General features: G+C 42.9%; 1 protein-coding gene across 1 annotated transcript in view; it reads left to right on the top strand.

Annotated features, from left to right (window-relative positions):
• The window catches only part of UROD (uroporphyrinogen decarboxylase), a 126,566-nt gene that overhangs the window by 52,235 nt on the left and 58,808 nt on the right, over positions 1–15,523 (top strand). The window contains exon 6 of the mRNA XM_069232816.1: positions 6,775–6,936. Coding sequence (XP_069088917.1) covers positions 6,775–6,936 — 162 coding nt within the window. The remainder of the gene's footprint in view (positions 1–6,774; positions 6,937–15,523) is intronic.

Genomic DNA, 15,523 nt, shown 5'->3' with positions numbered 1-15,523 from the left:
GGAGTGCCCATGCCAATGCTGATGGTCTCTTCAGATTCTTCTGCCTTAGTGAAGAGAGCTCCCAAGGGTTGGGTAGCTCTCCCCACTTTCTGCTTGGGGGGTACACATGTTGGAGCTGACAGCCTTAAGTTGGTCTTCCCACAATTTTTTGCCTGCCTCCTTCCATTTTTCTGATCTTAATTTTTGCTGGTTTTAAGACTCTGTGCACATTACCACTGCTGACCAGTGCTAAAGTTCTTGTGCTCTTGCCCCTAAACATGGTGACGTTGACTCATACCCAATTGGCTTACTTAATTTAGCTATCAGTCCCTAGTAAAGGGCACTAGATGTGCCAGGGCCTGTAAATTAAATGCTACTACTGGGCCTACAGCACTGATTGTGCCACCCACATAAGTAACCCCTTAACCATGTCTTAGGTCTGCCATTGCCAGGCTTGTGTGTGCAGTTTTAATGCCACTTTGACTTGGCATTTAAAAGTACTTGCCAAGCCCTGAATTTCCTTTTATTACACATCGGTCATCCCTAAGGTAGGCCCTAGGTAACCCATAGGGCATGGTGCTATGTAAGTAAAAGGCAGGACATGTACTTAACTTTAACGTGTCCTGGAAGTGAAAAACTCTGTCTTTTTTCAGTACTGTGAAGCCTGCTTCTCTCATAGGCCAGCATTTGAGATTCCCCTAGATGAGTTTTAGTGGTAACTTCTTGATCTGAGAGGAAAGACCTTTCATAATTGGTATGGTTGCAATGGTAGTCAGAAATCCTACTTGCTGGTGAAGTTGGATTCTACATTACTATTTCAGAAACATTTAGAAAGTAGGCATTTCTCTGCACTTACTGCACTTACTTATCTGTGCCTTACAACCTGTCTCCAATCCACGTCTGGTCTTTGCTGGTTGACAGCTCCTCTTGTGCATTCCACTCAGCTGTATCTGCATTCATCTGCATACAGATGGGTTTCCCTGGGCAGGATAGGTGGAGGGCCTCACACTTACTCTTCAGAGCTCAGTGGCCTGCCCTCACACAAAGGACTTATAACACCTCCTCAGGGCTGCTGGCAGACAAGGCTTGGTTGAAAGGGGAACTTTTGCACTCCAAAACCACTCTTTGAAGTTTCATCCACTTCAAAGGCGCCTTTGTGTATATATATACTGGGTCTGTGACCCTACCAAATCAGACACTTTTGGACCTACAACTGAACTTTGTCAGAGGTACTGCCTGGCTGCCCAAAGGACTTATCTGGACTGCTTTGCTGGAAGAACTGCTGGTTTGCTTATTGTCCTGCTGCCTTCTGACTCTTCTGGAAAGACTCTACCTTCCTCCTCGGGTGCTCCCCAAGGGGTTGGATTGAGCTTGCCTCCTGTTCTTCGGTCTCAGGGCTATCAAAGACTTCACCAAAGAAGAGAAAATTCAGCTTGTCAGAAAATCGACTCCACGCCTGTAAAATTTGACACAACGTGTGCCGGATCGGCGCAGCACCTGTTGCCTCTGCTCAACGCGTTCTGGGTTTTCCATGCATCATCCTGGGTCATCAAAATATCCCCGCATCGCAGTGAGGAACCAAGGCTGCGCTCTTGGAAATTGACGCATTGCCTTGCCGCGTGGAAAGAAACAACACATCACCTTTGCCTCACTGGAAAAATCAACGCATCGCTTTGCTTTCCGACGCATCTCCTCCTCTGCGCACCTCTGTGTTATTTTTGACGCATCCCAGGTACTGTGTGTTAAAAGGATACAACCACTGATTCCTAAGGATTGAGACTCATTTAAATTTTTTAAAAGTGATATTTTGACTTGTGCATATTGGACTTTCGTCATTATGGTCTTATTTTATGCAGATAAATATTCTCTATTTTCCTTTACTGTTGTGCAGTATTTGTCCGGTGTTTTCACTGTATTATTGTATAAGATATGCACAAATACTTTAAACATTGCCTTTTAAGTTAAGCCTGTCTGCTCTGTGCCTAGCTTCCGGAGGATGAGCACAGGATAATTAATTGGTTTATCAGATCATTGTACAATGCACATACTGTGGAATACCTAGTAATGCACATACTATAGAATTATCTACTAAAAACTATGTTTGCTTTAAATTATAAAATAGAGAGGCCTGTTTAGGACATTATCATTGTCCTCTTCCTCAAGCCTTGCTGTGTCCTCTTGCCCCACTGTAAAGACGTAGTCCAAAATAATCCAAGATTACTTTATTATAAGTTGAAACAGCAAATGGTAGCAAACAAAGATACGTCATGTGTTGGTTCTTTCACTCCTTAAACTGCTCAATGTCCTAAGAAAAGAAATAAAGAAATCTAAAACTTTAAAGGGAGTGTGCTGATGGAATGAAAGAAACCACATAAAAGTAAACAAATTTAAAGGGGCACGAAGTTATTGTAATATGAAATGATTACATTTAAGTATTATTTAATGATAAACATAACACATCTTCCCCTCTTAATAATCAACAAAGCAACTGGAATGAGAGAAACATGAGCAATTAAATCTTATTGTAATTTGATTTAGAAATATCTTAGTTAAACCATATATATCTCAAACTTCACTCAATGTCACACACAAAATTCAACATCCACTTTGGTCTGACACATGCTTTTCTAATACGACCTTCCTTTTCCTTTTCATCATCGTTCAAGTTTTCATCAGAATAGTTTTCATTTCTACGATTATCATTGCAAACGGGTGCATTTTCTGCCTAGTCCAACACAGCCTCACTCAGTGCGCCATCAACACTATCAACTTCCTTTTGCAAGACTGACTCATTTAGTTTCTCACCATTACCAATTATGCCTTCCTTATTAGCTGTACTCTCGTTCTCTGCTCACCACCAAAGCTTGTTTCTCCATGTCGGAATCAAGTAGTGACTCTTCACACCAACTCCTGCAGCTCTTATCATACAAACTACTGTCCCATTTTGGAACTGCAATTCTTCCTAGCTTCCATACTTTACCATTGCTGACCAACACTGCATTGCGTAAGACTTTAGACACTTGCAATGGTTCTGAAAATTGGCTTTCACCCCTTCTCACGCTCCATGGTTTTTTAACCTTCACCCACATGCCCTCACGAAGCTTCCTTGTACCACCAATGTTTCTCACTGATTCTTTTCCTCACCTCTTCAAAAGTCGCATTTACATCAGTTGTCTGCAGTAACCACTCAGGATTGCACTTGGTTCTCATCCCTCTTCCTCTCATAACTTCAAAAGGAGACATATCCAACTCTTAATGAACGGTGGCTCTATACGTTCATACTGCTCTGTGCATTTGAATCTCCTAAGCCTCATCATTCTTCACACCCATGTGTACAACATTCTTTAACACTCTGTTGAATCCCACTGGGATTATACAAAGATGTTTGTTCCATGCTTCACTCCTAGTTTTCCAAAATAACTCTTTGCTAAATTAGATACAAACTGTACACCGGTAACACTGATGATTGGAGTTGGTAAGCCTTCATCCATAAAAACTTTGGCAGTGAGTTTTAACACTTCGATGGTATCAGTCTTCTCTACTACATTAATTACTGGCCATCTTGAGAACACATCTATCATTGCTATTATATATTTAGATGGTCCACCGACTGGACCCATGATGTCAATAGCGACAGTGTGCCATGGTCTCTTAGGTACGATTGGCGCACACATGCTAGTCCTCAAGGTCCTAAATGATTTGTCAGATTTAGTGCACCATATGCAATTTCTTACCAATTTTTCTGCACTCGTAGCCATTCCAGGCCACCAGTACCATTTTTTTCACTCTTGGTTTCATCTTGATTATGCCGCAGTGACCATCGTGGCATAACTTTATTATGTTTACTCTCAATATGGATGGTGGAATGGCTCAGTCCCCTCTACGTATATACCCATGCATCACAGACAATTCACTTCAGATTTCCCAGAAATTACTTATTTCTTTTGGAACACATGTTTTCTTCGGTCAACCTTGTTCCATGAAACTAATAAGTTGTTGTAACACAACATTTTTAGTGTATTCTTTTTTCAGGTTCAGGACTGTTGGGATCCAAGATAATGTGCAAATCACCTCGGTCCCTCCATCCCAACTCCTGGCAACATACAATTTAACAACACATTCTCTATTTTTGAGCCTGAACACTAAGGACCTGTAACCAACCTATTTTTTTTCCCCTAGAAAAACCTTCGGGTCGAATGTCGAGTTCAAACAATTTGTTTCCTAATTTCTTCACAAACTTAGTGTTCCACACGTCCTCATTTACGATGGTGTAAGGGGAACCAGAGTCCGCATACATTTGTAAATGCACTCCACCAGTCGTCATCATGCACAACGGTTTATTTTTGTCTCCTACTTGTTTCTCATTAACATTAAAAATAAATCATGAGTATCTTTGTCTACATCACAGTGTATAATGTTCTTAATTGCTCTCATCCTGGCTGGAACTTCCCCCATCCACACATCACTTTAAAACCGTTTTTCTTCTTACACACTCTTGTGTAATGTCCTATCATGCCACATGCAAAACACCTTTGTGTTATCGCAGGGCCAAATTAGCTAGAAGCTAAATGTGAGCTGCTGTAACATTTAAGGTTATTTTTATTAGTAGAGTCATGCACTTTAGCATTCTCTTTCTTGGATTTGTTAACTATTTTGCTCTTAACTTGTCTTATTTCTTCTTCATTTGACTCTTAAATCATTTTTAGTGCTTTGGCACTAGGTCTGGATAATTTAGCTTTCATTACTATTGCTAAAGTATCTTTTAAATCTGCATCCCCATCCATACACAATCTGTCTTGTATTGCTGGATCCCGAGTACTCATGACCACTTGATCAGGGCTATGTTGTTTCTGTAAATGGTCAAATTTACAATCCTCTGCTAATTTTTTCAGAGCAGCTACATACTCATCAATTCTTTCTCCCAATTCTTGTTTCCTTTGGAAAAAAACTTAAATCGAACAATCCCAATACACACTTTTGGGGCAAAATGGTTATCAAAGTTTCTTAATGCATCCTCAAACACATTGGAATCGCCACCCCCAGTATTTTTTGTCATTTGCTCATAAACTTTCAATCCTCCCGGTCCCACTGAGTGTAAAAATATCTTCCTTTTCCTTTCCAGGTTTCATTTTTTTCCTCCTCATCAATAGTTTCTAAAAAAAAAAATGTTAAAAGTACGATTTCCCTCTACCCATTTCATATTTGGATTTCAGAACGTTACTCTTTCCTGGCACATACTCCACTTTATATATGAAGTCTTGTAATTGCATCGACATCCTTTCTACCCTTGCTAAAGCCTTGAGTAACCCCTCAGTCATTAGCAGTTTCGTGAAGGGTTTATGGTCAATCCGTACTCTGCATTGTTTGCCCCACACAAATGATAAAAAATGTTCTGGGGCCTATATGCAGGCAAGGGTTTCTTTCTCTATCACAGATAATTTTTCTTCAGTTGGAGATAGGGCATGAGAAGCATATGCAATTATAACTTCCTTAACCTTCCCATCCATCTCAAACAAAACACATCCGTAACCCTTTGTTACTCTCAGCAACAGTGCTCACATTCTCAGGATCAAAACCCTTCAGGATAGGAGCTTTTTTATTGCTTTTTTTCATATCCAGGAATTCCGTTTTGCATGCATCAGACCACTCAATCTTCACTTTGTTTTTCAACAAATTTTCAACAAGGCCTAAAAAAGACCACCCGCGACTGCCCGCATTGAGAAATCCTGCCGGGAGGTGGTCTTGAGTAAGATTTTTCTCGCTCGCCAACTCAACATTGACGAGCCAGGAAAAACTCCGCCCCGCTCCGCTACCCAGAGTTTTTCAGAACTCCATGCTGTAAGAGGAGCGTGGAGTGGGAAAAACTCTGCGAGCGGAGTTTACCACCCACCTTTACCTTAAACATGATTAAAAGTCATAGCCCTCACCAAGTTGGTACCGGGTAGCTAGGAACCAGCATGCTGTACCACAGGCTGCGCCTAGATGGCACTGCGACAAGAGAACGCTACGGGGTAGTGTGAGGTGGCAGCAAGGGTTTTCGAGGAGCCTGTAGGATTTTACATGGGGCCGTAGTGACGACACAGGAGGTAGGTGACCAGACTTTTAAAGCCAAAAACCGGGACATTTCACAAAAATAAAAAGACTACAATTTTACTTAGACTGAGCGTGCAGAATGAAGGCACTCATCAGCATAGAATTATAGAAGAGGCACTAAGAACATATATAAAATGCAATATTTAAAGCCAGTATTGTGCCTTTTAATTAAATTACAGCAGTTGCTAACTGGCCCTACCTTGGGAAAGATAAAAAGGTGCCTTCCATAGTTTTCAGTTGACTCTCTCTAAAAATTGGGACATCAGCTAAATTTCCCAAAATCTGCCGGGTCACCTGATGAAAAAACTGGACTGCTGCGACAAATCCGGGACGTCAGATGATTGCGTATAGACCCATCAAAAACATGTTTGCATTACTGCAGACGGTTATCGGGTGCCACTCTGCAGCTGGGCCATAATAGAAGCAAAATACAGTACAGCTACCAGCGGAGTTACATTGTGTATACTAATATATATTTTTTTAACCTTCTAAATTAGACTCTGCTTTGCGCTTTTGATGCTGCCGCGTGCACCTTTTGGTTAGGAGGAGTTTCCAAAGGGGGTTTGAGCTGTAATGTAGATTTTCCTAGGTTTTGTGAATGAAATTCTTTATTTGTTATGAAAGAAAGCAAAATATCAGCCTGTGGCCTTGTAATAAAATCTGCTTTGTCGTATGTTCTAATGCTGTCTCTTCTCCCCGCAGTGGACCCTGATGACATACATGATTGAAGGTGGCGGTTCAAACACCATGTCCAAAGCCAAGCGCTGGCTTTACCAGTACCCTGAGGCCAGCCACCGGCTGCTGAAGCTGTTGACAGATGTCATCGTGGAGTACCTGGTGGGACAGGTGGCAGCCGGGGCTCAGGTGGGTGCAGGCCTGCAGGTTTCTGATTAGAGGAGTACAGAACGACATGAGAACTCAGTCTTTGTACTGCACCATGGCCAGGGCCCCTGGAATTATGCGGCAGGATAGGGCTAAATTATGCTGTGGGGTTGAGTAAATTGTGCGACAAAGGCCAAATTATGTGGCATAATGCAGCCCATTTTATAATAGTATTACTTCATAATTTTGTCGTTTTTCTACTTGGGAATACTGCCACCGGCTGCTGAAGCTGTTGACACTGCATGGGGATGGTTGCATTTCATTAGTACCAGTTTAGCACCAAACTATAGAACAGAAAGGCGACCAATCCAGCTTTGCAAAGGTCCTTCTGTCCGACAACACATGCTGCTGCGTTTTCAGTAACTTTTGAACCGTCTGACCTAGAAACAATTTTATTTTTTGTTAAAATCTGTAGATTATGCGGCAGATGATGGATTGTGTGTCAAATGCGTCGAATCTACCACTATGCGAAATTGCTGTGGCCGCACAATCACATCATTACAGTGGCCCTGACCATAGCAATGTTTAGCTCTGGAGAAGGCTATATCTCCAGAAAGCAAAAGCCTGCCTTGGTCAGCTGTACGAGTGCTTCACCAACCTTGCCCTCCGACTACAATTCTGTAAAAAAAAAAAAAAAAGTAAACTTTGCAAAAAATGAAGGAATTTGAAGCAGTGTTGTGTGAAAGAACTGGGCGAGGCCAATCAAGACTCGGTAGAGAAGGTTGCCGTCATTGTTAACTTAAACATATTTGCATTTGCAGATCGTCGAGGTAAGCACTGCAAGGAAGTCCAGATTTATTCTTTGTAATTCCACATCTAGTTACATTGAAACCCTAGCGACAGTGGTTGGTCGATATTTTCGGTATATTGTAGGCAGCCCGCTGCCACCATAACCCCCCCCCCCCAAAAGCAGGAAGGTGTACGTTTGTTTGCTGGTGGGTCAGGGTGCCCGCCTTACTTGCAATGAGCAAATGATGGCAGTCCAGGGTAAGTTGTCTTGCAGGGTAAGAGTAGGCACCTGTCCACTTATACGTGGAAGCTTCTCATCCATGCATTTATTTACAGTATCCCACGACTCCACCGTATTGCTCTTCCTGTACTAAGACGTTGTGGCTGATCTTGGTGTCCCTGACATCACAAAGCTGGTACAAATCCCAGCCCAGCCCTAGGAAGGCAGTCCTAGTGTTTAATCTTCCTATTCAAGGTTGGGGGGCTTATGAATCCATCACCACTCACCTATCTGCAGTTCTGAGGCTGGTCTATTTCACCACTATTGCTCCTGGACAGTGCATCCCCAGCCACCCCTCTGCACCTCTAAGGACCAGATAACATGGCTGCCTGAGATGCTGCTTTTCATCTGGACCGGACTAGCTGTTCTAGCAATCCTGCTGGGATCTGGTGTGCGTTTTAAAAAAATATATATTTTATTTACTTTACTCATATTGCTTCTGAGTTGGGTTTGCATCAAGGCAGACTGACCACGGGCAGGCTTCATGCACAGCCATGGAGCCCCCAGTGTAATGTGGCTGAGCACATGTGACTGCGCACAGATCCACAGACTTATGCACTGTTTTGAAACGATGATCCTAGCTGGCCATGTCCATGTGTGAGCCAAGCTCAAAGGTACATGTCTTGCACAGAAAGCTAATATCCATCCGAGATGTGCTTATTAATCAGAAACTAGCCACCTCTTCCACAACAGCTGGAGTCTCACAGCCCGCCCACCCAGTCCTTGGGAGAAAAATGCTTCTCTGCAAGTCTGGCACTGCACAAAAAAACAATGACCAAACCCTGAGGTGAGATTTCTGATGTGCATATAAAAGAAAAGCTAATGATGAAATAAAGTACATTCAATTACATAGCGCATGAGGAATAGAGAGACCTCTATAAGAATGAAACACTTCTGTGCAGTTGCATTATGTTGCGTTGGCGCGGAGAGGCCCCTCATGGTCTTAGGCTTGACTCTGAGCCACACTAGGGAACAGCAACTTCCAATGGGGGGCAGGTCTGTGACCCAAGTCTACTTCAAATCCCCAGTATGTGCATGTTGCACAGTCCTGCATTTGTAAAAGGCTGGCATTTGTCAATTTCAGAAAATTCTAGCGCTTTGCAGTACTTTTTACACATCATGTCTCTTCAAAGGTGTTTTTTGCCCTTTGCCCAATGCATAGCTTCTCGCTCTTTTTAAAAGATCAGAGGGACTTGTCACGAAGCCTGCTCTTAGCATGATCAGGGCAGAATATGTGTCTACGCATGCAACCTCTCAAGCTTCAGAATTGAGCAAACACTCATTGAGCAACACTCAGAGGCTTTCTCAGCTCCTGCACCTCTACTCACGCATCCTATCTACGTTGTGAAAGCTCAGGGTACCAAGCAGCTCAGTGTGCATAGACCGGCTTCACTGAGGAGTTGTGCAGCATCTTCCCAATAATATGGAAAACTAACTACTTGACGCCTTCTTTCATCCGCTATATCAGGTTCAGGCACTAGGAAGTAGCGCTGTCTCTGCATTTAGATGCTCTCACTGCTTCTAAGAGCTATATCGAGTGTTCATAAACATCAGTCCACTACAACAACTTGCTGCAACTTCCACCCTCCAAATTCATGCTATCTGGTGTTCTGTCTCTCCCCATCAGTCAGTGTCTCATAATCTGTGGTGTGAACGCAGAAGCATTTTACGTATCTGCTGAAAGCTGTGACTTTTTTTAAAAAAAAATATATTTAATTGAGAACTTGTGCTCTAAAAATCAGCATTTGGCCTTGGTTTCTCCACATTTTCCTGATTTTAGATATAGGGGCTGATTACGGTCCTGGTGGAGAAACTGTCGTACTGCAAATACGGCAGTGGGGAAGCGGCCGCCAAGCCGGTGGCCTCCCCACCCCTGTATTATGACTTCCCTACCTGCTTGGCCAGCACCGACAGTGTGGCGGCATTGGCGTAGGCTATCCTTGAAAGCAGAGGCCAATGCTGCTGCACTGTCAGCACACCAGGAATCCTCACTGTCTGCAAACAAAGACTCGGATAGTGAGCATTCCAGGTGTGCCGAAGGGGCCCCATGCACTGCCCACGACATGGTCATGGGCAGTGCAGGGGCTCCCCTCTGGACCTGTTCCTGCCTTCCCACACCAGGGTCCCCACCATGAAAAGGCTGACGGAAAGGCATGCTTGAGCACGACTTGCACTGTTGCCAACCCTTCGGGATCCATGATTCTGGTGGTGGTGGTGATGGTGGCGGTTTCCTGGCGTTCCAACCACAAGCACCGTAATCTGGCGGTCGGACCCCCAAAGTTGAGGCAGTTAGATTATTACTTAAAAGATCGAAATCTCTACTTGTCATTCTCTGAAATCTTTTCAATTCCCCTTTTTGTTTCTTTCCAGAATTTTAAATTCTGTTAAAATTTTAGTACAAAATTTTGCGTTTTATGTAGCACGAGTGACACTGAAGACATATTTGTCTCTTATTAATTATATTTTCCTGTCCAGGAGTGTTCTGCCTTTTCTGTCTTACTTTGTTTTTCTGTCTGTCTTTACTTAATCATTTAACCCTGTCATCTGATGGCATGGTAGCTTTGGTGGATAACTGTGCGATTTAGGCCATTTAGGCGGAGAGGAGCTTGTGATAAGATTTGTGAACTGTATTAGCTGGCTCTGGCAAAAGGTGAATTTCCACTCATAGCCAATATCAAAGCTTACCTATGCTACCGGGAATGCTAAAACACTCCAAACAGGTGTTTCAGGAGCCTGTGGAGGGCAGGGCCATAACTCCAAGGGTGGAGAAAAAGTACAAGCCACTGCCTACAGATCCTGTGTATATCACGCAGCAACTAACACCAGACTGTGGTAGTAGGGGCAGCACGCAAGAGAGCAAACTCTCACACCTCGGGAGACGCACCACCTCCAGACAAGGAGAGTCGCAAATTTGATGCTGCAGGAAAAAGGGTTGCAGCACAAGCAGCCAATCAATGGCGCATTGCCAGCTCACAAGCACTTCTGGCAAGATATGATAGGGCTCATTGGGATGAAATGCAGCATTTCATAGAACACTTACCCAAAGAGTTCCAAAAGAGGGCACAACAAGTGGTGGAAGAAGGACAAAGTATCTAAAATAATCAGATACGGTCAGCAATGGATGCAGCAGATACAGCTGCAAGGACAGTAAATACTGCAGTAACAATAAGGAGACACGCATGGTTGCGTACGTCAGGATTCAAGCCGGAAATACAACAAGCCGTGCTGAATATGCCTTTTAATGGACAGCAGTTGTTTGGGCCGGAGGTGGACACTGCTATAGAAAAACCTAAAAAAAGACAAGGATACGGCCAAAGCCATGGGCGCACTCTACTCCCCACAGAGCAGAGGCACATTTCGCAAAGCACAGTTTAGAGGGGGGTTTCGAGGTCAAGCTACAGAACCCACAACCTCACAAACAAGGCCCACTTATCAAAGTCAATATCAGCGGGGAAGTTTTCGGGGGCAATATAGAGGGGGACAATTCCAAAAGAATAGAGGGAAGTTCCAAAGCCCCAAAGCTCCTCAAAATAAGCAGTGACTTCCAAGTCACAAATCCCCAACACATAACACCTGTGGGGGGGAGACTAAGCAATTTTTACAAACATTGGGAGGAGATAACAACAGACACTTGGGTACTGGCAATTATCCTGCATGGTTATTGCATAGAATTTCTCAAATTCCCTCCAAACGTTCCACCGAAAGCACCCAATATGTCAAAACAACACATGGATCCAGGCATTGCTACAAAAAGGAGCAATAGAATTAGTACCAATTCAACAGAAAGGAACAGGAGTTTACTCCCTGTACTTTCTCATACCCAAAAAGGACAAGACACTGAGACCTATATTAGATCGCAGAACATTAAATACCTACATCAAATCAGACCACTTTCATATGGTGACATTACAAGACGTAATCCCACTGCTCAAACAACAAGACTACATGACAACACTAGACCTAAAGGATGCATATTTCCATATACTAATACATCCTTCACACAGAAAGTACCTCAGATTTGTATTCCAAGGGGTACATTACCAATTCAATGTGTTGCCATTCGGAATAACAACTGCACCAATAGTTTTTACAAAATGCCTGGCAGTAGTAGCTGCTCATATCAGAAGACAGCAAATACATGTGTTCCCGTACCTAGACGATTGGTTAATCAAAACCAACACACTAGAACGGTGTTTACAACACACAAAGTACGTCATAGAAACCCTACACAAACTAGGTTTCTCAATCAACTACACAAAGTCACACCTTCAGCCGTGTCAAACACAGCAATACTTAGGGGCAACAATCGACACAGCAAAAGCGATTGCCACTCCAAGTCCACAAAGAGTACAAGCATTTCACAATGTAATACAGGTCATGTATCCAAACCAAAGAATACAAGTCAAAATAGTAATGAAACTCCTAGGCATGATGTCCTCATGCATAGCCATTGTCCCAAACGCAAGATTGCTCCTGCGGCCCTTACAACATTGCCTAGCATCACAATGGTCACAAGCACAGGGTCAACTTCTAGATCTAGTGTTGATAGACCGCCAAACATACACCTCGCTTCAATGGTAGAACAATATAAATTTAAACCACGGGCGGCCTTTTCAGGACCCAATGCCTCAATACGTAATAACTACAGATTCCTCCATGATAGGGTGGGGAGCACACCTCAAACACAGTATTCAGGGACAATGGCACTTTCGGCAAAAACAGTTTCACATAAATCACTTAGAACTATTGGCAGTATTTCTAGCGTTAAAAGCATTTCAACCAATAATAAGCCACAAACACATTCTTCTCAAAACAGACAACATGACAACAATGTATTACCTAAACAAACAGGGAGGAACACACTCAACACAGTTGTGTCTACTGACACAGAAAATATGGCATTGGGCGATACACAACCACATTCGTCTAATAGCACAATTTATTCCAGGGATTCAGAATCAGTTAGCAGACAATCTCTCTCGGGATCACCAACAGATCCAAGAATGGGAAATTCATCCCCAAGTACTACATACTTACTTCCAAAATTGGGGAACACCACAAATAGACCTCTTTGCAACAAAAGAAAACGCAAAATGCCAAAACTTTGCATCCAGGTACCCACAAGATCAGTCTCTGGGCAATGCGTTATGGATGAGTTGGTCATGGATATTTGCATACGCTTTTCCCCCTCTCCCACTCCTTCCATATCTGGTAAACAAGTTGAGTCAAAACAAACTCAAACTCCTACTCATAGCACCAACTTGGGCAAGACAACCGTGGTATACAACACTACTAGACCTCTCAGTAGTGCCTCATATCAAACTACCAAACAGACCAAATCTGTTAACTCAACACAATCAGCAGATCAGACACCCCAAAGCAGCATCGCTGAATCTAGCAATTTGGCTCCTGAAATCTTAGAGTTCGGACATTTAGACCTTACACAGGAATGTATGGAAGTCATAAAACAAGCTAGAAAACCAACCACTAGACATTGCTATGCAAATAAGTGGAAAAGGTTTGTTTATTATTGCCATAATAATCAAATTCAACCCTTACACGCATCTGCTAAACACATTGTAAGCTATTTGCTACATTTGCAAAAGTCAAAACTAGCTTTTTCATCCATTAAGATACATTTTACAGCAATTTCAGCTTACTTGCAAATTACCCACTCAACTTCACTGTTTAGGATACCAGTCATAAAAGCATTTATGGAAGGCCTAAAAAGAATTATACCACCAAGAACACCACCAGTTCCTTCGTGGAACCTCAACATTGTCTTAACACGACTCATGGGGCCACCGTTTGAACCCATGCACTCATGTGAAATGCAATATTTAACATGGAAAGTTGGATTTCTAATTGCCATCACATCTCTAAGAAGAGTCAGTGAAATCCAAGCATTTACCATACAAGAACCATTTATTCAAATCCACAAGCATAAAGTAGTTCTACAGACAAATCCAAATTGTTTACCAAAAGTCATATCACCGTTCCACTTGAATCAAACAGTAGAACTACCAGTGTTCTTCCCACAGCCAGATTCTGTAGCCGAGAGAGCACTGCATACATTAGACATCAAAAGAGCGTTAATGTACTACATTGACAGAACAAAAATTCGGAAAACAAAACAATTATTTGTTGCTTTCCAAAAACCTCATACAGGTAATCCAATTTCAAAACAAGGCACTGCTAGATGGATAGTTAAATGCATTCAAACCTGTTATCTCACAGCAAAAAGAGAACTGCCTATTACACCTAGGGCACACTCAACTAGAAAGAAAGGTGCTACCATGGCCTTTCTAGGAAACATTCCAATGACTGAAATATGTAAGGCAGCCACATGGTCTACGCCTCATACGTTCACCAAGCACTACTGCGTGGATGTTAACAGCACAACAAGCCACAGTAGGACAAGCAGTACTACGAACTTTGTTTCAAACAACTTCAACTCCTACAGGCTGAACCACTGCTTTTGGGAGATAACTGCTTACTAGTCTGTGCACAGCATGTGTATCTGCAGCTACACATGCCATCGAACGGAAAATGTCACTTACCCAGTGTACATCTGTTCGTGGCATGAGACGCTGCAGATTTTACATGCGCCCTCCCACCTCCCCGGGAGCCTGTAGCCGTTTTGAAGTTGATTCTCAACATTTGTAAATTTGTAAATATATCACTTTAAACTACATTATGTACATACATGTTTACTCCATTGCATGGGCACTATTACTATAATACACAACTCCTACCTCACCCTCTGCGGGGAAAACAATCTAAGATGGAGTCGACGCCCATGTGCAATGGAGCCGAAAGGGGAGGAGTCCCTCGATCTCGTGACTCGAAAGACTTCTTTGAAGAAAAACAACTTGTAACACTCCGAGCCCAACACTAGATGGCGGGATGTGCAAAGCATGTGAATCTGCAGCGTCCCATGCCACGAACAGATGTACACTGGGTAAGTGACATTTTCCATTTCATTAGGGCTCTTTCACAGTTGTTTGGAACACCTATGGCTTTCAGCCTTTAATGCTGTAAAAATAATGTATTTTCAGGGTGGGAGTTGAGGAAGATCCCTTACCGTATACCCCTCGCCCTTTAAAATTGGAACAGGGTCAATGCACTCTCGCCCAATTCCACACCAATCCAGCGCTCAAGGAGGATCCAGCAGATATTCACCCCAAATCAGGAGGTCTTCTCCTCCAGTGATGCACGTCACTGTCCCTCAGTGCAGTCACAGGAGCTTCTGGAACACTAGGGCCCATATTTATACTTTTTTTTGCGACACATTTGTGTCATTTTCTGATGCAAAAGCGGCGCAAACTTACAAAATACAATTATATTTTGTAAGTTTGCGTCACTTTTGCATCAAAAAAGGACGCAAATCCGGTGCAAAAAAAGTATAAATATGGGCCTACGTCCTCCTCCGTCATGCATACTGTGAGTGGTCCTCACTGCCCTAACCTTGCAAAGATGCTGCATCCCCTGTGAATTCTTACATGTGTGAAGTCATGCATGTCATGGAGAATATAATGTCGCCAATTTCCCTACTGATGG

Source organism: Pleurodeles waltl, chromosome 4_2, assembly GCF_031143425.1.
Source record: "Pleurodeles waltl isolate 20211129_DDA chromosome 4_2, aPleWal1.hap1.20221129, whole genome shotgun sequence".
Taxonomy (NCBI): domain Eukaryota; kingdom Metazoa; phylum Chordata; class Amphibia; order Caudata; family Salamandridae; genus Pleurodeles; species Pleurodeles waltl.
Note: the sequence above shows the minus strand (reverse complement) of the source record. Positions and strands in the feature narration are given on the sequence as shown.